Source organism: Hemiscyllium ocellatum, chromosome 18, assembly GCF_020745735.1.
Source record: "Hemiscyllium ocellatum isolate sHemOce1 chromosome 18, sHemOce1.pat.X.cur, whole genome shotgun sequence".
Lineage (NCBI taxonomy): Eukaryota > Metazoa > Chordata > Chondrichthyes > Orectolobiformes > Hemiscylliidae > Hemiscyllium > Hemiscyllium ocellatum.
In genome coordinates this window covers 60,083,407-60,110,148 of record NC_083418.1, presented here as the reverse complement: position 1 = coordinate 60,110,148, position 26,742 = coordinate 60,083,407, and the positions used below count along the sequence as shown (strand labels likewise).

The 26,742-nt window shown below is 39.8% G+C and overlaps 1 protein-coding gene across 1 annotated transcript in view; it reads right to left on the bottom strand.

The window, feature by feature from the left end:
* qser1 (glutamine and serine rich 1) overlaps positions 1-26,742 on the bottom strand; it is a 157,873-nt gene that overhangs the window by 50,127 nt on the left and 81,004 nt on the right. The window contains exons 3-5 of the mRNA XM_060839059.1: positions 23,038-23,199; positions 16,049-19,813; positions 14,728-15,026 (exon numbers count right to left, since the gene is read on the bottom strand). Coding sequence (XP_060695042.1) covers positions 14,728-15,026; positions 16,049-19,813; positions 23,038-23,199 — 4,226 coding nt within the window. The remainder of the gene's footprint in view (positions 1-14,727; positions 15,027-16,048; positions 19,814-23,037; positions 23,200-26,742) is intronic.

Here is a 26,742-nt window from a genome sequence, read left to right as displayed (position 1 = left end):
TTCAGGAAAATTGGATGACAGGAGAAATTGAAAGCTTTGCAAAAAAAAGGATGTATGCGTAAGGTTTAGGGAAACTGAAGACAGGCAAGGATCTCAAAGAATACAAAGATTGCAAAAAAAAAACACAAAAAAGGAATTAAAAGAGCTAAAAGGAGCCATGAAATGGCATTCGCGAAAAGAATTAAGAAAAATTCCAAGACATTTTATACGTATGTAAGGAACAACAGGGTAGATAGGATAAGTACAGGTCCTCAACAAATATTTTGCATCTGTATTCGCAAAGGAGATGATGATGGTGGATGGAGTGTCTTGGGAGGGATAACTTGATATTCTAAAGCATCTCAATATATTAAAAAAAGGTGGTGTTGGGTGTTTTGAAAAGCATCAAGGTAGGCAGAACTTGATGGGATCTATCCCAGAATGCTGAGGGAGGCAAGTGAGGAAATTGCTGGAGCCTTGTATGAAATCTTTATATCCACTTTAGTCATCAGAAAGGTCCCAGATAATTTGAGAATAGCCAACGTTGTTCCTTTGTTTAAGAAGGGCAACAGGGATAAATCAGGAAACTACAGGCCAGTGAGATTTACTCCAGTGATAGGGCAATTGTTGACAAATTCTTTGCGATAAATTTACTCATATTTGGAAAAACATGGACTTAGAGACAGACAGCATGGCTTTGTGTGGGGAAGACTGTCTCTCACAAATTCAATTGAGTTGTTTTGAGGAAACGACAAAGGTAATTGATGAGAAAAGGGCAGTAAATGGTGACCAAAGGGAGTTTTGCAGATCTTTGACAAGATCCCTCATGGCAGGTAGATATAAAATGTGAAGTCACATAGGATCTGCTAAAATGGATACACAACAGGCTTACTCACAATAATGCTGAAAGAATGTTTTTCTGCCTTGAGAGCTGTGACAAGCAGTGCCCTCCAGAGATCAGTGCTGGCACCCCTACTGTGCTTGTATATATAAGCAAAAACTTGAATAGGCCAGAGACCAGGGCAGGGAAATTGCAGATAGAGTTTAATCCGGAATAAATGTGAGGTAATGCATTTTGGGAGAATCTCATGTTGGAGGGAAGTATACAATAAATGGCAGAACCCTTAGTAGTATCAACATACAGAGGGATACAGACATACTAGTCCACAGTTCCCAAAAAGTGGCCATACAAGTGGATGATGTGGTCAAGAAGGCATATGACATGCTGGTTTTCATTAATCAGAGCGTACAATATAAAAACTGGCACATAAATTTGCAGCTGTACAGAAATTTGGTTAGGCCACATTTAACATATTGTGTATAGTTCTGGTCACCAGACTACCAGAAGGATGTGGAAACTTTGCAGAGGGTACAGAAATTGTTTATCAGAATGTTCCCTTATTTGGAGCGTTTTTGCTAAGAGGAAGATTCGACATAACTGGTTTGTTTTCACTTGAAGATTGAAGAATTAGGGGCAACCTGATGGAAGTTAACAAAATTATGAGAGGCATGCATAGAATGGACAGTCAGTCTCTTTCCCAGGCTAGAAGCATCAATTGCTAGACTACTAGGGGAGTCAATTACTCCCCTTTGCCCAATTAGAGGGGAGGTTTAAAGGAGATGCGTGAGGCAAGTTTTTTTTAAAAACACAAAGAGTTGTCAATTTCTGAAATGTGCTGGCAAAGGAGGTGGATGCAATAACAAATATTTAAGAGGCACCTTGACAGATATATGAATAGGAGAAAGTGAGGACTGCAGATTCTGGAGGGCTTATGCCCAAAACATCGATTCTCCTGCTCCTTGGATGCTGCCTGACCTGCTGCACTTTTCCAGATATATGAATAGGCAGGGAAGAGAGCAAAACAGACCATGTAGAGGCAAAATGTTTTTAGTTTAGAAAGTCATGGGTATGCTCAGTCTTTAGATTAGATTACCTACAGTGTGGAAACAGGCCCTTCGGCCCAACAAGTCCACACCGACCCGCCGAAGCGCAACCCACCCATACCCCTACATGTACCCCTTACCTAACACTACGGGCAATTTAGCATGGCCAATTCACCTGACCCGCACATCTTTGGACTGTGGGAGGAAACCGGAGCACCCGGAGGAAACCCACGCAGACACGGGGAGAACGTGCAAACTCCACACAGTCAGTCGCCTGAGGCGGGAATCGAACCCAGGTCCCTGGCGCTGTGAGGCAGCAGTGCTAACCACTGTGCCACCGTGCCGCTGAAGGGCCTGTTTCTGTGGCCACTGTCCTTTGGAATGTGGGTTTTGGTTTGTACGTGAGTGGAAGATGATGGGGATTTACTTGCAATGAGTTTTTTACAAGTTGACAGAGTAAGCATTGAGGAGCAATAACTTGCTTTCTGTTCAGTTTTTGCGTGGGGGAAAACCCATGGGTTGGAAAGCTTTTGTTTGTCAATTTGCAAAAGTCCTTGTTAAGTTATTGAAACAGTTTCTTTAAGATAACAAAGAGATCTTCATCAATTGGGTCAATGAGCTGAGGAGTGGCAGATGGATAAATGTGAGATATTGCACCTTGGTAAAACAAATAATGGGAGGACTTATACAATTAATGGTAGGATCCTGGCTAATGTTGCAGAACAGCGTCACCTATGAGGTCAGGTTCAGGTTCTTCTTCCATTTGAGTAATAGACTTCTTTTTATTGCTATAATCAGGTCTGCATTATTGGATGGTTGTGTTTCAGTAAAAAGACCACATTGGTGAGAAGTGAAAGAATAGAGAATATGACCAAGCCAGATTCAATCTGGCATCTGACTTATACAGAAAAAACATTAGCTGGCATCATAACAGTGCAAATTGGTTGGCAAGCACTATGGTTAACTCTAACAGCCCTCTGCATAATGAGGGATGGGTAATAAATGCTGGTCTAGCTTTTATTATAGAAAATCAGTCAGGAGACTATCAGAAACCAAACTACGAAGAGATATCAGGAGAAATATCCAGAGTCATACGCAAGGCAGGGTTAAGATTAATTGATGTTAAGTGGTAGAAGTAGGTAATTTTTGATGATGGAGCTACTGTGTGATCAAACCCAAACACCTCCCCAAGATCACAACCTGTCTGGTTCAGAATCAGGAAGTTCCCAAGAGAGCATTAGAAGTGTTGGCCAAGGAACAGAGTGCTTGGGAGCACAAAGACAATGATTTTGATCTTTTCAAGAGTTAGATGGAAGAATGGTATGAACAAAAGTTACAATATAATATTGCCCATCAAAACTATTATGCCATTCAATATGATCAAGAGTGATCAGTTGCCTTAACTTCACTTTCCTGTCGGTTCTTCATTACACTTGATTCCCCAAATGATTCAATGTGTCTTTGTTTTAGATGTATTCTAAAATGAAGCATCTGCAATCCTCCGGGATGGAAAATTCTGAAGATTCCTAACCTACCTGTAATACCAATATCTCCTCATCTCCAGCCTAAATGACTGTACCCTTATCCTGCAGTTGTAACTCACGTGTTCAGGATTCCTCAGCCAGGGAAAATATCAGTGTCTACCCTGTCAAACCCCTTCTGAATCATATTTCACTGGAATCACCACTCAGTCTTCTAAACTCTGGAATACAGGTACAATTTATTCCGTCTCTCTTCACTAATTAGTGTAAACTAATTAGACATAGAGTCATAGAGATGTACAGCATGGAAACAGACCCTTCGGTCCAACCTGTCCATGCCGACCAGATATCCCAAGCCAATCTAGTTCCACCTGCCAGCACCCGGCCCATATCCCTCCAAACCCTTCCTATTCATATACCCATCCAAATGCCTCTTAAATGTTGCAATTGTACCAGCCTCCACCACATCCTCTGGCAGCTCTTTCCATACACGTACCACCCTCTGCGTGAAAAAGTTACTCCTTAGGTCTCTTTTGTATCTTTCCTCTCTCACCCTAAACCTATGCCCCCTAGTTTTGCACTCCCTGGCCCCAGGGAAAAGACTATTTATCCTATCCACGCCCCTCATAATTTTATAAACCTCGATAATTTTATAAGCCTCAGCCTTCGATTCTCCAGGGAAAACAGCCCCAGCCTGTTCAGCCTCTCCCTATAGCTCAAATCCTCCAACCCTGGCAACATCCTTGTGAATCTTTTCTGAACCTTTTCAAGTTTCACAATATCTTTCCGATAGGAAGGAGACCAGAAATAGGAGATGAGACTTGTGAGCCTCAACACACGATCAGGAGATGGACTGCAGTCAAATAAGGAATGCAGCAGCAACAAGAACATAGCAGAAGATGTGGAGGAGCCGGTGTTGGACTGGGGTGGACAACATTAAAAATCACACAACTCCAGGGTATAGTCCAACAGGCTTATTTGGAAGCACTAGCTTTTGGAGCACTGCTCCTTCACCAGGTAGTAGTGGGACAGGATCATAAGACACAATTTATAGCAAAAGATTACAGTGTCATGCAACTGAAATGATATATTGAATGAACCTAGATTGATGATAAGCCTTTCCTCTTTTAGAATGGGTTTAGAATACACACTCTCTCTCTCTCATGCGTGGACACACACAAGTCTATGGGGTGAATGTGCAGAATTATATTTATAGATACATTCTATTTTGCTCAAAAAAAAATGCACAACCCGCAGGCACTCAATCGATGTAATATTTTATAAATTCCTACTTTGAAAATAGAACCATTCAGACTCAAAATTGGGATAACTTCATACCTTTAATGTGTTGCCTGAGCTGAGATGTCACTTTTGTTTTATAAAGCCTTACGTTATCTCAAGAATATGACTTAAAAGTAGTTCTGGGATTTACATATTAATGAACTGAAAACTGCAACCCACTCTAAAAGATGAAAGACTTAACAGCAATCTAGGTTTGTTCAATATATCATTTCAGTTGCATAACGCTGTAATCTTTTGCTATAAATTCTGTGCGTTATGATCCTGTCCCACAGCTACCTAGTGAAGGAACAATGTTCCGAATTTTCTCACCGTTTAGAAAGTAGTCCATGCTTGTATTCTTTTTTCCAAAGTGCAAGACCTCGCATTTGCTCACATTGAATTCCATCAGCCATTTCCTGGACCACTCTCCCAAACTGTCTAGATCCTTCTGCAGCCTCCCCACTTCCTCAGTACTACCTGCCTGTCCACCTAACTTCGTATCATTGGCAAACTTTGCTAGAATGCCCCCAGTCCCTTCATCCAGATCATTAATATATAATGTGAACAGCTGCGGCCCCAACACCGAATCCTGCGGGACACCGCTAGTCACCGGCCGCCATTCCAAAAAAGAACCTTTTATCCCAAATTTCTGCTTTCTGTCAGACAGCCAATCCTCAATCCATACCAGCAGCTCACCTCGAACAGCATGGGTCCTCACCTTGCTCAGCAGCCTCCCGTGTGGCACCTTATCAAAGGCCTTTTGGAAGTCCAGATAGACCACATCCACCAGCTTTCCCTGGTCTAACCTACTTGTCACCTCTTCAAAGAATTCCAACAGGTTTGTCAGACACGACCTCCCCTTACTAAATCCACGTTGACTTGTTCTAATCAGACTCTACTCTTCCAAGAATTTAGAAACCTCATCCTTAATGATGGATTCTAGAATTTTACCAACAACCGAGGTTAGGCTAATTGGCCTATAATTTTAGGAGGCCCGTATCCTCCTAAACCATACCTATTCATGTACTTACTCAAATGTCTTTTAAATGTACCTGCATCTACCACTTCCTCCCACAGTTCATTCCTCATATGTATCACACTCAGAAAAAGTTGCCCCTCAGGTCTCTTTTAAATCTTTCTCCTCTCACCTTAAAAATATGCCCCATAGTTTTGAACTCCCCTACCCTGGGGAAAAGACCAACACTATTCACCTTATCTATCCCCCTTACGTTAGGGCAAAATATGAAAACTCAGTTAGGGCGTTTGAGGGTTACAAGAAAGTCAGGAAAGACCTGAAAAGAGAGTTCAGAAGAGCCAGTCAGGGACATGAGAAGTTGTTGGCGGATAGGATCAGGGTTAACCCTAAGGCATTGCATAGATATGTCAGGAATAAAAGAATGATGAGAGTTAAATTAGAGCCAATCAAGGATTATAGTGGGAAGTTGTGTGTGGAGTCAGAGGAGATAGGGGAAGCACTAAATAAATATTTTTCGACAGTGTTCACTGTAGAAAATGAAAATGTTGGCGAGGAAGATACAGAGATACTTGCATCTAGACTAGAAGAGATTGAGGTTCACAAGGAAGAGGTATTAGAAATACTGCAGTGTGTGAAAATAGACCAGTCCCCTGGGCCGGATGAGATCTATCCTAGGATCCTCTGGTAAGCAAGGAAAGAGATTGCCAAGCCTTTGGCATTGATCTTCTAATCGTCATTGTCTACAGGAATAGTGCCTGATGTCTGGAGAATAGCAAATGTGGTTCCCTTGTTCAAAAAGGGTATTAGAGAAAACCCTGGTAATTACAGACCAATGAGTCTCACTTCAGTTGTTGGTAAAGTCTTGGAAAAGGTTATAAGAGATAGGATTTACAACCATCTAGAAAAGAATAATCTGATCAGGGACAGTCAGCACAGTTTGTGAAGGGTATGTCGTGCCTAATGAATCTTTGAGTTTTTTGACAAAGTGACGAAACAAGTAGATGAGAGTAAACCAGTTGATGTGGTGTATATGGATTTCAGCAAGGCATTCGATAAGGTTCCCCACAGTAGGCTATTATACAAAATGTGGAGGAATGGGATTGTGGGAAACAGTCGTTTGGATCAGTAATTGGGTTGCTGAAAGAAAACAGAGGGTTGTCGGTGATGGAACATGCTCATCTTGGTATCCAGTTACTAGCGGCATACCGCAAGGGTTGGTGTTGGGTCCACTGCTGTTCGTCATTTTTATGAATGACCTGGATGAGGGCTGAGAAAGGTTGGGTTAGTAAATTTGCGGACGACACTAAGGTGGGTGGATAGTGATGAAGGATGTAGTAGGTTGCAGAGAGACATAGATAGGATGCAGAGCTGGGCTGAGAGGTGGCAAATGGAGTTTAATGTGGAAAGTGTGAGGTGATTCACTTTGGACGGAGTAATCGGAATGCAAAGTACTGGGCTAATGGTAAGATTCTTGGGATTGCAGATGAGCAGAGAGATCTTGGTGTCCATGTACACAGATCCCTGAAAGTTGCCATCCAGATTGACAGGGTTGTTAAGGCGGCATACAGTGTTTTGGCCTTTATTAATAGAGAGATTGAGTTCTGGAACCAGGAAGTTCTGCTGCAGCTGTAAAAAACTCTGGTACAGCCACACTTGGAGTATTGTGTACAGTTCTGGTCACCGCATTATAAGAAGGATGTGAAAGCTTTGGAAAGGGTACAGAGGAGATTTAGTAGGATGTTGCCTGGTATGGAGGGAATGTCTTATGAGCAAAGGCTGAGGGCCTCGAGGCTGTTCTCGTTAGAGAGAAGGAGGTTGAGAGGTGACTTAATAGAGATATACAAGATAATCAGAGGGTTAGATAGGGTGGACAGGGAGAGCCTTTTTCCAAGTACGGGGACGGCAAACATGAGGGGACACAAGGGGAGATAGGTATAAGACAGATGTCAGAGGTAGTTTCTTTACTCAAAGTAGTATGGGTATGGAAATGCTTTGCCTGCAATGGTAGTAGATGCGCGAAGTTTAAGTGCATTTAAGTCGTCATTGGACTGGCATATGGACGTACATGGAATAGTGTAGGTGGGATGGGCTTCAGATTAGTATGACAGGGTGGCGCAACATTGAGGGGAAGGGCCTGTACTGCGTTGTAATGTTCTAAGTTCTATGATTTTATGAACCTCTATAAAGGTGACCCCCTCAACTTCCTACCGTCCAGTGGAAAAATGTGCCAGCCTATCCAGCCTCTCCATACAACTCAAACCCTCCAGTCCAGTAACATTCCTTGTAAACCTTTTCTGCACCCTTACCAATTTAATATCGTTTCTATAGCAGGGCAATCTGAAATGTACACAGTTGTTCAAGTGGCCTCACCAACATCCTGTGCAGCCACAAAATGACATCCCAACTCCTATACTCAGAAGTTGAGAGTCTGGAACTTTGGAGAGTGAGAAACGAGGATATAAACAGGCAGGTATTACACCTGTAGTAGTGTTCTGTTCGCCGAGCTGGAAGTTTTTGTTGCAAACGTTTCGTCCCCTGGCTAGGAACATCATCAGTGCTCTGGAGCCTCCTGCGAAGCACTTCTTTGATGTTTCTTCCGGTATTTATAGTGGTCTGTCCTTGCCGCTTCCGGGTGTCAGTTTCAGCTGTCCGCTGTAGAGGTTGGTATATTGGGTCCAGGTCGATGTGTTTGTTGATGGAGTTTGTGGATGAATGCCATGCTTCTAGGAATTCCCTGGCTGTTCTCTGTCTGGCTTGCCCTATGATAGTAGTGTTTTCCCAGTCGAATTCATGTTGCTTGTTGTCTGAGTGTGTGGCTACTAGGGATAGCTGGTCGTGTCGTTTCGTGGCTAGTTGGTGTTCATGTATGCGGATTGTTAGTCGTCTTCCTGTTTGTCCTATATAGTGTTTTGTGCAGTCCTTGCATGGTATTTTATAAACTACATTAGTTTTACTCATGTTGGGTATTGGCTCCTTTGTTCTAGTAAGTTGTTGTCTGAGCGTGGCTGTTGGTTTGTGTGCCGTTATGCGTCCTAAGGGTCGCAGTAGTCTGGCTGTCAGTTCTGAAACGCTCCTGATGTATGGTAGTGTGGCTAGTCCTTTTGGTTGTGTCATGTCCTCGTTCCGTGGTCTATCTCTTAGGCATCTGTTGATAAAGTTGCGCGGGTATCCGTTTTTGGCGAATACCTTGTATAGGTGTTCTTCTTCCTCTTTTCGCAGTTCTGGTGTACTGCAGTGTGTAGTAGCTCTTTTGAACAGTGTCCTGATGCAGCTTCGTTTGTGTGTGTTGGGGTGGTTACTTTTATAGTTTAGGACTTGGTCTGTGTGTGTTGTTTTTCTGTGTACCCTTGTGGTGAATTCTCCGTTCGGTGTTCTCTGTACTATCACGTCTAGGAATGGGAGTTGTCTATCCTTTTCTACTTCTCTCGTGAATCGGATTCCTGTGAGTATGGCGTTGATGATCCGGTGTGTTTTTTCTATTTCCGTGTTTTTGATGATTACGAACGTGTCATCGACATATCTGACCCAGAGTTTGGGTTGAATTTGTGGTAGGGCTGTTTGTTCTAACCTTTGCATAACTGCCTCTGCTATGAGTCCCGAGATTGGTGATCCCATGGGTGTTCCGTTGATTTGTTCGTATATCTGATTGTTGAATGTAAAGTGTGTAGTGAGGCACAAGTCCAGTAGTTTAAGTATGCCGTCTTTGTTGATAGGTTCCGCCTCCTGTTTTCTGTTATGTATGTCCAGTAGGTTGGCTATTGTTTCTCTGGCTAGGGTTTTGTCAATCGAAGTGAACAGTGCCGTCACGTCGAATGAGATCATGGTTTCTTCTTCGTCTATGTGTGTATTCCTGATGGCGTCCAAGAATTCCTGTGTTGATTGTATAGAGTGTTTGGATCCGCTGACCAGGTGTTTCAGTTTCTGTTGTAGTTCTTTGGCCAGTTTGTATGCTGGTGTCCCTGGTAGTGATACTATGGGTCTGAGTGGGATGTCTGGTTTGTGTACTTTGGGTAGTCCATAGAATCTGGGGGTGTTGTTGCTTTCCGGTTTCATTCTTCGTAGGTCCGCTTTGGTTATCTGTCCATTTTTTTGTAGATTCCTTAGTGTGTTATTTATTCTATTGGTGAGTTGTGGTGTGGGGACAGAATCCTTCATTTGGTAGGTGTTGGTGTCTGCTAGTAGGTGTTGTGCTTTATTGATGTAATCTGATCTATCTAGGATGACAGTCATTCTGCCTTTATCTGCTGGTAGTATGATTATGTTCTTATCATTTCTTAGTGCTTTCAGTGCTTCCCTCTCCTTGGTGTTGAGGTTATGTGTTTGTCTTTTTCTTATCATCATAGGTACGACCGTTTGTCTCACTGTTTGTTGTGTCTCTTCAGTCAGTCCATTGTTCCTGAGTGCGCATTCTAGTGCTGCTAGGAAGTCTACAAATCTTCGCACAAACTTTGAAGGTATTACACCTTCCATGATTGCATGGGAAGGCGCCATGGGGTGTGGGGAGGCGCTGAGAATGCAGAAGGGGTGGACTAGGATGTCCTAGAGGGAATGGTCCCTGCAAAATGCTGAGAAGGAAAGGGAGAAGAATGTGTTTCTGGTGGTGGCATCTGCTGGAGGCAATGGAAATGGCAGCTTTAGATGCAGATGCTAGTCTGGTGGAAAGTGAGGACTAGCAGAACCTTATTGGTGTTGTGAGAGTACAGAAGGGGTGAGGGCAGAAATGTGGGAAATGAGTTGGAAACGGCTGAGGACCCTGTCAACTAAAGTGGCAGGAAATCCTCAATTGATGAAAAGATCGACATTTCTGAGACATTTCACAGGCAGCTCCCAGGCTTGCTGTGTTCTCCCAGCCTTCTGCTTGTCTACCTTGGATTCCAGCATCTGCAGTTTTTCTGTCTTTAACACCATGGGCCCTTATCTTACTCAGCAGCTTCCTGAGCAGCATCTTGTTAGGTTCCTCATCGAGAAATATTTTACCTGTGAGCCTTGAACTACTTTCTTAAATGTCTGCCACTTTTCCTCAACTACTGTTGCTATTAAACTCCTTTTCCAGCCCATTCCAGGTCGCACTGCCATCATTGCTTTATCAAAAATACTCATCTACATTTTGCATACCTTGTAAACCACAGTTCTGAAAGACAGCCATGTTGGACTCAAAATGTAATCTGCTTCTCTGTCCACAGATATTGCCAGACCTGTTGAATTTCTCTAGCACTATGCTTTTACTTCATAATAAGGTTATCTTAGTTTTCCAGGGCTTCAGCATTTCAGCTACAAGAAAGTTTTAAATCATGCTAACAACTAATACAATAGCACTGACAGGTCAGTGGAATTTAATCAATGCTTAGTGCTTACTGAAGATTGACAAACAGGCATGTGAAATCTCACAAACTGATATTTCATTCGAGTAATAAAATGCTGAATTACATTTCAAACAAGATTTATTTTACCTGTGCAATTTTATCAAGTGAAACGTTACAGGTTTCGCAACCCAACATAAGATTCTTTTTGCTAAAATTTCTAAAAACAGTTATAAAAAGACATATTTGCCAAAATGTCTTGGTACGTTAATTTTAAGATAAACTCAGTTCAATTTTGTTTTGGATCGAGTCCCACATTTGCCTGCCGGTTCAATCTCTTCATAATGAAAAGAGAAAAATCATTCAACAGCCTCAAGCAATGAGGAAAATAGTGTTTGAATTAACCAGTAATGCAGCGACACTTCTTATTTTGGAAAACCCCTTCCAACAAAGTTGTTCATTTGAGTGATGGGAAGAAAGAAGCAGTGGTAAGGAGACAATAAGACTTCAATTAGAGAAGCTGTTTTGTTAGTTAAGTGTAAATAATACTGGAAAATGTATGGTATATTTACATGTTTGAGCAATATTTGCCCTGATTAGTCTTTTGCTACATATTCTGCACTTTTATACTGAATTAATCAATAGACAGAAGAAAACTATTTTGTAATGAGCATAAGTTCCATAGAGAACATCTGCCAACCATAAAAATGTAACTCAAAAGATAAACAGGAACCTGGTAAGCTTCCAAGCAACAGATGTTAATTTGAAAATCAGAACAGATTTTTTAAGCTTTATGCAGTTTTGTGGCTCTGTATATATGCTCCATTGTAACACGAAAGTAGTAACTTTTCGTTCCGTCAAAGAAAATTGGCAGGAAACATTTGCAACAGTAGTTGCTAATAGCACAGAATGGCAGCATAATAAATTTACCAACAATTCCTTTTCACATTCCCACATTTATTACTGTAGTCTCACTAGGATCTACTCTTTACTACCTCAAATTAAATCAAAGAACAGGAAACTAGCACATAACATTCAAAACAAATTGCAACGAGAGCAGTGTTACCATCAGTCTCTGGGGAAGGGTACACAATTTACTACAATTCCAACAGGATACCCAAAATTGTCATGCTTCTGGATGAGGAAAGATGAACTGGCTCTCCACCTACATTGGCTCTACTGGCTCACTTAGTAGGTTACAACAAGGTTAACTTCAGAAAGGATCACTTTCCTTGCGGACACCTTCCTCTCTGACCAGATGGAATTATGTTTTTAAAAGTCCATTTAAACAGGCTTTCTTGAGTTGAAAGAATGAGTTTATTAGTTACTTAGTAAGGCCTCTGGCTCTCTCTCTTTGTCAGCTTTAAAAAAAATAGTTACTTGTCTCTAGACAATTCATGGAATAAGTAGGGGTCTCAACTGGGATCATGGAACAATGGACACACCATTGAATTTGTCAGATCAACATTCCCAAGTGGTCAAAGAAAAAAAGGTAGGGAATGAAAGATGGGAAGGAGATTCAGTGGAATAGTAAGAGACACTTTTAAATGGTGCTTCACAATCACTGTGTTATAGTCCAAAAGATTACTGCAATCAAACAGAACTAAAGTCCTCATTCCTGAAGAAGGGCTTATGCCCGAAATGTCGATTCTCCTACTCCTTGGATGCTGCCTGACCTGCTGCGCTTTTCCAGCAACACATTTTTCAGCTCTGATCTCCAGCATCTGCAGTCCTCACTTTCTCCTAAAGTCCTCATTTGCATGCTTTATTCCAATTTTAAGTTTTATTTCAGTTAACCACATTACATAAAAGACTCACCTCATGATTACTAATTCCCCATATTTACACAAACAATTTAAATCCAATTATCTTTTAATTAATATATGTCCATCACTTGTCACCTCATTCCATGTGGTCTCAGCATTCTTTCAGACCATATTCGATGATAACACATTGAGCATCTCAAAGTACTTTACAACCAATGACGTTTTTGAATTGTGATAATTACTTCAGATATGAAATGCAGCAGCCAATGTGTGTTCAAAAAACAGCAGTGCAATAATGACGAGCTAATTTGTATTTTGAGATGCTGGTAGCATTCATACCACTAAACCGCAGAGCTCTTTGTTCAAATCCTATTTCAGACCTTGTCCACCAAGATCAGGCCTAGACTCCAGTGCAATGCTGAGGAAGAACTGCAATGTCAGAGATGGCATTTTTAGGTTATACAATACACAAGGTCCCCTGCTCTGGGGATGTAAAGAGAATGCATGGTAATATTTCAAAGTAGAACAGGGTAATTATCCTTGGTGGCCTGGCCAATATTTATCCTTCATCAACACTACAGATCATCTGGTCATTTTTTTCTCCTCTGGGACCTTTATCAAGTGCATACTGGCTTCTGTGTTTTCTATGTTCCACTAATGACAACACATCATAAAGTTATCGACTGCAAAGTGGCACTGAGATGTCCAGTGGTTATGAAAAGCACTATATAATTGGCCCACATACCAAGGTTTGAAAGATTTTCATGCATTTGAAAATTTTTATCCAATAGCACTAATCTACAAACTCCAAACTTCCATGATTAGGATGGGCTAATATAAAGTTAATGGTGTCAAAGGGAAGATAAATTTAATAACATTTTCATTAATAGCAACTGTACCATGTACCTTTATGACACTATCATCATCCACATCACCTACATAATGGACAGGGTAAAATACATGTGAAATGCTTTTGGTTAGTTATAAGGAAATATTTTTGTGCTTTAAAGAATATGGTATCTATAAAGGTAGTGTTTTTGTCTTCAGCTACTCTAATGTCTTTAAATATTTTGTTGTTAAGCTCTAGCGACAAACAGCAAGTTTAAATTCCTTGTTAACTATTATCAGTCTCCACGAAAGTTAGAACAGAGTCATAGAGCTTTTATGGCATCAAGAAAGACCCTCCAGCCTATTGTGTCCATTCCGGTCATCAAGCAAAATTTAAGAGAATCATATTTAAGTAGATAGTGCAATCAACATGTTCTGACATACAACATGACAGGTATGGGACTTTCTTTCCCAGAGGTACAGGCATTAACACCATGTCACAACAGCCACAAAGAAAGAAAAATAAAGAATTCAGCAAGGTATTCAAAAGGGTTCGGTGCTCATGTAACTTTAGAGGTCAATAGCTTCCTTCTGACTGATGATAGCAGAGAAAAGAAAGGAAATTAGTCAAACAAAGAAGAAACTCACTACACCATATAGCAACAGTATCCCAATGCTTCAGCAAATATGCAATGTGAACGGTCAGATATTGTCTACACTGAAAACAACAAATGCTGGAGAGTCGAAGAAGAATCATGTAAACTCAAAACGTTAGCTTGCGCTCTCTTCATGCATGCTTTTTGATCCACTGTGATCTCTAGCATTTGCTGTTTTCAGTACAGGTTCCAGCACCTGCAGTCATTTGCTCCTAGATGTTGTCTATACTGCATTTAAGCAACTATTAGCCTTCTTTAAAGAGTGAATAATCTCAACCATTAAATAGAATAGTCACTTCCAGGGTCAAAAAACAAAATAGTGGGAGCAATCAGCACATCAAATAGTAAGAGAGAAATTAGAAAAGATTACTGAGCTCAAATATGTCCTGTTCTTGCCTCCATAAATGCTGCCTGACCTGAACAGTCCCAGCATTTTCAGTTTTTATTTCAGAGTTCCAGCATCACAGGAAACACTATTTAATACACTGTATCTGATCATCTTCAGCATTAAAAGTTTAACTTCTTCCATTCAATCCTAATGAAAAATATCAGATTTTTAAAAAAATGCCACATTACCTTAAGAGCATTAATGTCCTCTATCTTTACAACAAATTCATCTCGCTCCCTGTACATGCCCTCTCCTCCACTTTCTATATCATCTTCATCTGTTGAACCTTCTACAGCAAGTAATTCTTGTTTGGCAGCTCGCTCTGTAGAATTCAGGTCATCTGGTTCATTTGGCTTGGGAGATTCTAGAGCTACAGCTGGCTCCTGCACTTCCTCTTTTAAAGGGGGAGAAGGATTTGCAACCTTTTCCTGCTGTATAATGGCAGAAATAGAAGGGTTGGAATCCTTCTCCCCATTAGTGATGAACTCTAGTAAAGGAAATATGCAATGAATACAGATAAAAGTCAAAACTGTAAACATACGTACCTTCTTGAAGGTATACAAATTTTATCAAAAACACAATTTTGATATTTGTGAACTTCATCATAAAAATATGAATAGAACAAAAATTAAGGTTTTATAATTTAGCAGTAATTTATAGGCATTCACACTTTTCAGATTCATCACCTGGAGATACAGGTTACTAGGAGATTGTACAACACAGCAATTAAAATAATTATACAGCATATGTTACCACTTTCTCTTTTTTAAATATATTTTAAAAATCACCGCCAGGGAACTTTTAACATTGGCAAAGAAAAGGTTTTCTATTTTCTCTTAAGAACAATGAATTTTAAAGAAAGATTTATTGTACAGAATTTTTTTTTTAAAAAAGTGTTTGATATGGAATCATTGATATTAATATGGTATCAGAACGGGGAGTAAACCTGGGCTGAGAATATGGAAGCAATGAAGAAATTGATGGGCCACCATTATTTCTGAGGTATAAAACTCTGATTCTATTCCATTTATAATAGCAAAACAAAAAATTAAAAGTGGCCACATATTAGATTGGAATTTGTAACATATCATAATATGCCGTCAATTTGTTAATCTGTTGTACATCAAAAGGTATTTTTATGTGCCCTCTAATTGTGAAAGATCATTCGGGTCAAAGCAACTAAGGAAATATTAACAAGATGATATATACCTGATCACAGTTTCTTTTTTAAAACCAAATAAACTACAAATCTACCTGCCCAATACTTTGTGAATATAAGAATTTCTTTCATTTTCAAAAATAACTTAGAACATGCAATTTTTGAAAGCTTCCACCACATCAAAAATATGCTTTGCTCAGGCAAAATATATACTCTATGAAAGAGAGGGACTGCTGCTGCATAACAGGATCACAAGACGAAGTTTCACATTTTACAGAGAGCAGATCCTTGAAGCAATATGTTGACAAAATTATAGGGCCTAGTTTACTTAAAGCATGTACTGTCCTTACCGTTTGTGTTTGATTTTTCTTTTTTATTAGCAGGATCATCCAAAACAGAAAGTGCTGAGGAAATACTCTTCTGAAGATCCTGGTTCCTCCCAACTGAATCTTCCTCATCGGAGGAAAATGCAGGTAATGTTTCCAGATTTTTCTTCAGATCATTATCTATTTTTTTGCAAGGACTAGTAGAACCACTTTCAGTAGATATTAAGGCAGTTGGCACCGATTGCTGTGTTGAAACTGGTAGATGGGGAATATGAATGGTATTGGCAGATGGACGTCGATTGCGATGTGCCATGCGTATTGAAGGTGCAGGAAACTGCTGCTTAGGTCCTGATTTAAGAAAGTCTAAAAAGGAAGCAATGAAACCACTTTTAACTTCTGGTTGCTTTTCCTCAACTTCTCTAATCTTTTGATTTATCCTTTCTTGCTGGTAGTAACATTCATAATAACTATCATTAGATGTATGAGGTGAGTTTGCATCTTTGGAATTCAGGCGCTTACCCAGCCCACTTCGTTTTACTGGTTTCTGGCTAAAAAGTTCATCATCTAAAGTTTCTTTTGTTCGTACTTTTGTTCTTTGTTTCTTCTGATCTGCAGCCAAATCTAGACTCCCTCCTTCTTCAGGCAAACTGTGAGACCATCCATCTATCTGTACACCCAGTATCAATTTAGGCTTTGCTGGTCTTTTTAATTTTCGTTTGTTACTAGATCCTTGTGTAACTTCATCACCCACGTTGTAATCAATATCTGACACAGCACTCTCATCTGTGTTACTTCTACCACTAGGAATGAAGTCTGGATCCTTAGCATTATTTATGGCACCATCATCAGGAATGTCATCATTATCCTCTTCTTCAGATTCTGGATTAGCACCTAATTGTTTCTTAAGACCTTCAATCTCCTGATCATTGCAATCCTGAATGGAATTCATATTTGTTGCAGTAAGCCCAACCTGTACGTGCTGGTCTGAAGTTCCAACGGTTTGTTGATCAAGGCTTGAAGTTTTAGATTGAGCTGAACTATCTAATGGTACTGCCTCTAGATCCAAATTAATTTGACTATTGCTTAACGTCAAATTATGCATATTCTGTTGATTGGGCAGTACAGTTTGAGAAGCGTGAAAACTTGGTGAAACATGCCTTCCAGATGCAGTCTGAAATGCAGATTTTGAACGATCAGCGCATTCAACTGACTGAATGCTGGATTCATTGCAAGCAGACTTGGCAAACCCTTCATTTGCAGTAAACACATCTTCAACACCAGAGAAGAGATTTCTCTCAACACCAAGCAACATAGATTCTGAAAAACAGACAGAACTAAGGCCAACAAACTGAGATTTTGAATCTTGCCTGTGTGATGGGTCAAAATGATCTTTTGTTGTTAGCTGTAGTGGTTTTGAAGATTCTGTACCATTCAGTTTCATTACTTCAGAGTTTTGTTGGAGAAGCTGTTGAGACTGTGGTGTATTGGCTTGGGCAATGTGTCTCTCAAGTTGAAGAAACTGTGATTGATGATGTGATGCCTGAGACTGAGCCTGTATTTGCTGTGACTGTGCTGACGCTTGGGATTGACCTAGGCCTGACTGTAGTAACTGGGGCTGCTGTGCTACTGATGGTTGTATTAAAGACAATGGCATTTCGCGCGATGTATCTAGGAGTACCTGTGTGCCAGAGAGCTGTAACCGAGGAGTCTGGCATACCGTGTGTGTTTGCAAATGCTGAGAAGAATTAATTACTTGTGCTTGATGAGCTTGTGCTCTAGCCTCCTGTGCTTTATGTAATAGAGAATGAGGCTGCTTCAATTCTTCAGAACCCATAATAATATGTGATGACTGCGATAAATTAACTACCTTTTTCATGTCTTGCGTTTTCAGATTGTTGTTACTGCCAACTGACTGACCATGATGAGTTACCATTGCTTCAATGGATTGGGTCACACTAAATTGCTTCAAATGTTCATGTTTTCTTTCATCTGTTTTTGATCCCTGAAAAGTGAGAGCAGCAACCTGGTCTTCTAGGCGAGAATTACTTCTGATCACACTCTGAGATAGATATCGGTCATCTGCTTTTGAGACAGCATAAACAGCATTCTCCTCCCCAATTCTACTTTCTGTTAAACCTGGAGTAGATGCCTCAAGAGAAGGCTGCTGCTGTAACAAATCTTGAATAGGAAAACTTTCGTCATCTTCCTTAGATGATACAAACAAGTCTGAATCAGACTTCCTCTTAATATATGACTGCTTTATGTCTGTGGATGACTGAGTACTCTTCATGGTCTGTGAATGAGATGAAGTGAAAGTAGGTGAATGTACTCCTGACAAGAACTTCTGAGACGGTGAATGAACACTTTGTGGTTGACTGGTTGGCGAAGAATGCATAGACATAAAGTCCTGAGTAGGACTTGAAGATGATAAATTCTGTGCTCCAGTAGAAGAAGAAAATGGTAATGATGGCGTTTGTGATGTCAAAGTGAGAGATTGTCCGGAAGTATAACTTTGCGAAAGACTAACAGTTGATAAGCCCTGTGACTGCACAGAATAGCTGCTTTGTGACTGACTCACAGCAGGTATACCCTGAGAATGTCCAGAAGGATAGTTGTGTGCTTGGCTAATAGAAGATAAATTTTGTGGCTGACCAGAATAGTCATCAGTGAGGCTAACTGAAGGCAATACCTGCGGCTGATCTGAAGAGTAACTGAGTGCTTGACTAACAGGTGTTAGGTTTTGTGACGGGCTAGAATAAGAAACTGGTGACTTGCTTAAAGTAGAGAGCTTCTCAGGCTGACTGGAAGAATACACCTCTGAGTGACTGACAGCTGACAGGCTCTGAGACTGTGTTGAAGTATAGTTCTGGGACTGACTAATTGACATTATTAGATTTGAAGCCTGTCCTGAAGAGTACACTTGTGACTGGCTTGATATTACCGAACTTTGCTTTTGTGTAGGTGTGGAATAACTCTGTGTTTGCCCGGTAGCTGTTGCACTTTGAGATTTGGCAGTTTTTGTAGAACGCTGAGCTGGTCTTGATGAACAGGTTTTAGTTTTTGAAGAATAATCAAGAGACTGAACAGTGGGTGAATAACTCTGTGACTGTTCAACTGTTACAGCAGAGTTCTTTTGCTGCGTTCCATCACTGCTCACCTGAGACTGGTCTCCAAGTGGACTACATGTCAAACCTGCATGCCTTGAAGTTCCCTGAAAATCAACTTCATTCCCACTGGTAAGATAACCTTGTAAGGAATGGTGAGAACTTGGTAATTGCACCTGTACTGAGTGTGAGCTTGAAGGCCGCTGGTGATGCTTAATAACGCTACATTCTCTTTGAAGTGCCCTTTCAATGGAGGCAGTTGAACTAGAAAAAACTGATGTGCCGTATGCTTGAGAGGCTGGTTGAGTTGGTCCAAGTGCTGAAGGCAACAAACTGAATTGTGGTTGTAAGTGATGAGGAGCAGATTCTTGAGCAGAGCGGTATGTTGAAGATGGGGGTATGCTTGTACTTAAAACAGTACTACCAATTCTGTCAAAAGTCAAAGGGGAAGGACCAGCCGCTTGAGAAGACTTGATTTGAAGCAAGGGATCATGAGGAGAAAGGAGTCCATTTGTCGTAGGACTGAAAGGTACATCTTGTAGTGTCAGGGGCTGTGCACCAGTAAAACTTCGACTACTAAAGGAAGAAGGATGCTGATACGCTGCAAGAGCAGATGGTGGGAATGTTCCAGAAGCTTGTAGAGCTCCAGTGACGAACAGTTCAGAAGGTGTTGAAGAGTGCATACCTTGACAATTAAAGAAAATACATTAATATTTCAAACATATCATCAAGTAACTATCTGCTAATTTTAATAAACCAAAATTATCTTTACATATCTAGACACTGGAAATTATAAAGCAGTCTCACTGACTTTTAGCATGCATATATGCTGGTTCATGTAACACTCCAAAATTTGAAATTCAACCCCATTTTAATACCTTTGCATAATTTTTCAGAGTCTAAATAACCCTAAGAAATGATTATTTCCTAGCATTGATGGTATCAAGCTTCTCAAGTATTGTTGGAGCTGCACCCATCTAAGTAAGTGGGGAATATTCCATCACATGCTCGACTTGTGCCTTATAGATCGTGGACAAGCTTTGGGCAGCCAGATGATGAATTACTTGCTGCAGAATTCCTAGTCTCTGACCTGCTCTTATAGCCACTGTGTTTATATGGTGAGCCCAGTGGAGTATTTGGTCAATGGTAACCCCCAAGATGTTGACAGTCGAGGGTTCAGTGTGGTTAGATTGCCTCTTATTGGATTTGCTCATTACCTGGCATTTGCACTGTGCAAATGTTATTTGCCACTTGTCAGCCCAAGTCTGGTTATTGTCCAGATCGTGTTACATTTTAAACACGGACTGCTTCAGTATCCAAGGAATGGCAAATGGTGGTGAACATTGTGCAATCATCAGCGAACATCCCTACTTCTGACTTTATGATGGAGGGAAGATCATTGACAAAGTTGCTGAAAATGGTTGGGCCTAGGGCTCTACACTGAGGAACTCCTGCAGAGATCTGATGGAGCTGAGATGACTGACTTCCAGCAATCATGACCATGTTCCTATGTGCCAGGTATGATTCCAACCACCAAGAGTTTGCCCCCGTTGCACATTGATTTGTTTTGCTCGGGGCCCTTGATTCTACACTCGGTCAAATGCAACCTTGTTGTCAAGGGCTGTCACTCTCATTTCACCTCTGGAATTAAGCTCTTTTCTCCAAGCTTGAACCAAAGTTATGAGGTCAGGAGCTGAATGGTCCAGATGGAACCCAAACTGGGCGTCACTAAGCAGATAATCACTGAACCAGTGCCGCTTGATAACACTATTGATAACATCTTCCATCACTTTGCTGATGATCGAGAGAAGACTGATGGGCAATAATTGGCAGGGTTGAATTTGTCCTGCTTTTTATGTAGATAACATACCTGGGCAATTTTCCAGTTTGTCAGGATGATGCTAGTAGGTCAAAATACCCGACCTAATAGCACTGGGTGACTTGTGTTTTAACTCAGAGTCACATATACAATCAAAATTATTGAAGGTTTGTATTTGCAATCACTTTTACACATGTACGTAAAGCAACAGATATAATCATAACAAAAGTTTTCATTTTCTCACTTTGGGACACAAGTGAAGAGATAGCACCCACAACCAGTGGGCAACCACATCCACTGAATGGAAAGGGGAAGTGAACTTCACATGGCACCTACTTATTATTATTGGTTTCAAGTATCTGTTTGTGCACAGCAGAATTTACACTCAAATACACTAAGTTGCTTAACAGACTACACTAAGTCGTTGCAACAGCTGCTGGCAAAACTCTCACTAATAGATCTGGGTAAGTTGCATCTAAGCAGTAATACAGAACTGGTTACAGTGTATAATGGTGTAGTGCACTAAACAGTGCACAACTGTAGCAGCTAAGAAAAATGTTTTTCATTGACAGCTGGGGACTGCCTTTGAAATGCTGACCAGTTAATGGATTCAGTATGAAGGTACAAGTAAAATTTGGCACTCACTATTATTTACTGCTGTGTACAAGTAGGACCAAGAGTCAGTAACAACAGTTCCAAAATAATGTGGATGATATGTGTATATTGAAGATCAAAACCTTATTCAAATAGGACACTTTTAAGTAGGAAAAACAGATATGGAAATTTAGAAAGAGAATTTTTGCACAGTGGGGAAACCTAAGAAGTCAGAATTGGAAAAACACAGATCTGGCAAAGGATGACATGATGTGACTTTTTTAAAGCAAGATCAGAATTTTATAATCAAAGTGCTTCAAGACTGAGAACTAACGCAGGGCAGCAAGCAAGCAATCAATTAAACAAACAGAAAATGCTGGAGAAACTCTGCAGGTCTAGCAGCATCTGAGGAAAAAGAATTAACATCAAATCCAATATGACTCTTTTACAGTTCTGAGGGGTTAGGGCAGGACTTAGTGCAAGTTACAATATAGTAAGATTAGTTTCAGACTAGCTGTAATTTAAAGAGGGTGCAAGGTTGGAGATTAGTCTGAGCGTATTTGAATTTTAGAATACACAGGTAACAGAGGGATGGGGTAGGATTTCAAGGTTGAGTTTTGTTTTGAAACTTTTAATCTTAATCCTATGTTCACAATGTCCTTACCACAAGTGTTCATAGAATAGTCTTGGTGCTGCTTATGAGTAATTTAAGCAGGTTTATAGAAAATTACTGAAGGGTCTGAGGATATCTCCGGTATCTTTCATCTATTTTTTTTAAACAGGAAAGCGTTAATTCTTTTAAAAACAAGGGGGAAATGTACAGATTGTTCTGCTATAAAACAGCAGTGGTGTTCCTCCGCAACCCTATGCTATAGAAAATCATACTGTCGAAGATCGCTATTGAAAATCGCTATACCTGTTCAGTAGACAGGTCGAGCTATCCAAACACTGTCCACACTTTGCGTTGACGAAACATTCATCAAATCAAAATGCCCTGTAGGTCAATTATGTAGAAATAATGTTTCTGCCTTTTAGAGCACTGAGTGTCCTATTCTGAAATTGAAAAGTCTAGTAGCACTCTAAAAGCTACCATGAAAGGACTAGCATGTATGGTCAGTGAAGGGATTGGTTGGGGTTAGGAGACAGATGGACGAGAAGGTTAGGGTGTCAGATAAGTGTTTAGGGCAGGCGCTCAGAGGGAGCTATAGGAGTGGTGTGCATTGGGTGTAGCTGAGTCTTGGATGGTGGTGGGATACAGAAATTGAATGGGTGGAAAACATTTTGCATTCACTCCAGGTCTACCTCCTGACAATGCAGGCTTCCAACAATTTCACAGTTACCAGGGAGTGTGCTAGTTAGTTTACAATTATTCATCTTCATATTTTCTTCAATTCTGGTAGACTGTATTCTGTGTTTCCAGGGATTGGAAAGCAGTCCTCCATGTACAAGTTCACAAAAACAATACAAATCATCCTATTTTATGAATTTAGATTTACCTGTCTGCCATGAAGGAGCTCTGAACTGGGGTAGCAGGGAGGCTGCAGCAGGTCCAGCTGGAGGGGTGCGTGATTCAATAGCTGAAAGGAAGTTCATAACTGAGCTTTCAGATGCACTACTGCCAGAATGTTGCATGGTTGCATCAAATAAACTGGATAGCCCTGCACAAGAGAAGAAAATAAGCATTGTAGACAGATTGTCCAAGGCAACGTCAATATCAAAGAAGGATGTAATTGATGATGTACAATCAACCACCTTCAGATTTTCACATTTACTGTCAGCCACTATAATCAATTTACTACACTACTAGCTAAAATGGCAAGTAATCTAGCACCTCAATGCAGAGTTATTAATGGCTACTTGGATCATAAATATTCAAAATCCTAAATTCTATAGAACTATATCACACAAAGTAATACCTTGTAGGAGGGGCTTCAGGTTAATAATCCAATGTCTGCTTGCACTCTTTAATTGGTCACAGGAAAAGTCTATTTTGGTTATCACACGTGTCAAAAACTTGACAGGTATCACCATAAAGTCTTCAAATCTCATCATTTTTGACACATGGACATTCAAATAAAGTAAAATGATAGGCTATGCACACAACCAGGACAATCTTGCATAGACAATCACAATAAATACAAGTTTAGAGTAAGTAAAGATCACTTGATCTAAAAAGCCAGTTTAGCTTTCAAATAAGTAATCCAAGCTATTAAAATAGCTTCATCTTGCAAACATCATCCTGCATCACAACGAGCACACAGACCTCTTCCTGTTTCCCGATAGGTGAAGAAATAGAAGCTACCTTTTAACTCTAAAGCAGTTTTCATAAATCATATGAAATATTTTAGGTTGAGAAAACATTAAATTAGAAGACAAGGGAATGAAACTTAGTTCCAAGAATTGCTAAGTTAAGTAAAATTGCATATGAAGGTCAATTTTAGATTTTAGAAGATAGAAGATAGTATAGTTCAAAAGAAATGTAATAATAGTGTAACAGAAGAGCAAGCATGACTAAGTGCTAAGTGCAAGATTAATTGCAAGTTGAAGCAAATAAATCAATTGCCTATCCTATCCAGTGAGATTACTGAAGAACAACTCTGATAAGGAAACAATAATTCAACATTTCACAAACTTTTTGAGAGAAAAATCATGTTGGTACACAGAAGAGTTCAGCTTATAGGAGGCAGCTGTCATAAGAAAGTGAAGAGTCAACACTGTGCATAAGCTTTAGTTTCTTACACTTTCCAAAGCTTTTCTTCCAAAATGGTTACACTACACTATAAAATGAATTTTAAATTAAAACCACTTATGTCTAAAATATTTCTCATGGAAGTTAGAAGTTCTCATGAGTTGAGAAGTTCTAGATTTGAACTGGAACACAACTAACTGACCTTTACTACTTATAATACTAGTAAACAGGGTGTGTCATAATAAAACAAACAATCTGCTTCAGTTAAACAATCCACAGCTGTGGTATATCATTTCTCACTCATTGGAGGTTCAACTCCAAAATAATAACTAATAATAAATAATAACTAAATGCATGCATGCAGCACCCACAGCTCCATATTTTGCATTCTATATGCATTATCCACTATGCAAGCATCAAAAGTGAGGTGATGGCCTAGTGGTTTTATCAATGGACTGTTAATCCAGAGATCCAGGTAATGTTCTGAGGACCCAGGTACAAACCATGGCAGTCCTGGTGGAATTTGAATTCAATAAAAGAAAAAAATCTGAATTAATAGTCTAATGATGACTACGAATTTATTGCCAATTGTCACAAAAACCCATTGGTTCAATAATGCTCTTTCGGGAAGGTAACTGCCATTCTTACCTGGTACAGCCCACATATGGCTCCAAATGCGCAGCAAAGTGATTGACTCTAAAACAGCCCTCTGTGTAATTAGGAATGGGCAATAAATGCTGGCCAAGCCAGTAATGGCCTTATCCTGTGACTGAATGACTAACAAGTTCAACATGAAACTGAAAACTAAACAGCACTTCCATATGAATTGCAGTGTCGTTCAGGCAGTGCAGTTTGTCAACTTAACAATCTGTTCTCCATTATTTTCATCAAGTACAAAAAATAGTTTGTGGAATTTGCATCACCACATCTGGAACTAATTATATCAGAAAACAACATCACATGGATTATATCGGATTGATTTAGAAGGAAGACACTACTTGACGGAGTACTAACCCAAAATATACAATAAAAGTTGCACATTAAGTATAACACTAAAACCCAAACCTGCTAAAGGAAACAAGACATTGTAATTCTGTAGAACTGGGGAGTAAACTATGTTCTCCTTTCATTATCCTTTACAAGTATTATTTGTTCCAAATTCATTCTTGCCTATTCAGAACAGGTTTTATTTGATCCTTCAACATCAATTTGACCTTTACCACCCCTTCTAATGCTCTCTACTTTGCCATCTAGAGGAATTTTCTGTACTTTTCAAGTTCTGATTAAATAGGAAAAAGATTGATATTTTCTTTTCTGGATGACACTCAAGATCCTTTTTCCATTTGTAATTTCAAATTCCCTTCAATGGTCTTATAATCTATTTATGCAATTTTCAGTAAATATCATACAATCCAGTTCCAAAAACATTTTCTTTTGTAGATCTTTGCCTAGAAATTGGGACAATCAGTACAGTGAAAAGTGTATCGAATATAGCATCATCCTTTATTACTTGAGTATTCATGTTCACAATACATCCCTCATTTTCACAAAAGAAAACATTGCAGTCCTTTTTCTACTTTCTGCAATATATTCTGTGATTATTTATCCTAAGTAAAGAAACTTATCTACTTGTTTCAGTGCAAACCATTTACTTCAGTCTTCACTCTAGCTTCTGCTAATGTATTCCTTCTATTCACTGTTTTTCATCTTTTTGGTGTAAGTACTCAAACCATCTTCTTAACTTTAAGATCTGACTGGAGTCATTGTATTTTTTTGGCCCTCTTCTGATTCTCCAAATATAGTTGTGTTGTTAGCATACTGCACATTTGGTATCCAACTTTTATCTCTGGAACTGCCTCTAATTCTCTTGAATATTTGTTCTGTACACAGATTGAACAATTTTCATAATAGTATTTTGCATTTTTGTACTCCTTTTTCACTTGAAAAATTCTTATTGTCCCCTTATTAGGGAGGGACTAGTTGATGGCAGTATAGACTAAAAATAACTGTGTGATACAAATAGTTTACAGAGACGCACTAATAGGTTAAGTGGACAAGTAATTGGCAAATGGAGTATAATATGGGAAAACGAAGTTATTCATTTTTGGTAGGGAAAACAAAAGAACAGAATGTCACTTAAATGGAGAAAAACTGTAAAGAGCTGCAGTACAATGGCACTTGGGGCACTTGTGCATAAAACACAGAAAACTAGCACACAGGTGCAGCAGATAATCTGGAAGGCTATTGGAATTTTAGCCCTTATTTTAATCTGATTGGACAAACTGCAATTGAGCACAGTGCTGGTGAGACCATGTCTAAAGTACTTATTTCAGAAATGTTCACTGTGTTGATTCTTCCCTTTAGGGAATTCTGATAATGTCACTGAAATGGTGGTGCTTCTGAAGTGCTTCATCTTATGGTTGTAAGTTTGCTCGCTGGGCTGAAACGTTTGCTTTCAGACATTTCATCACCATGCTAGGTAACATCAGTGAGTATAATATCATCAGTGAGT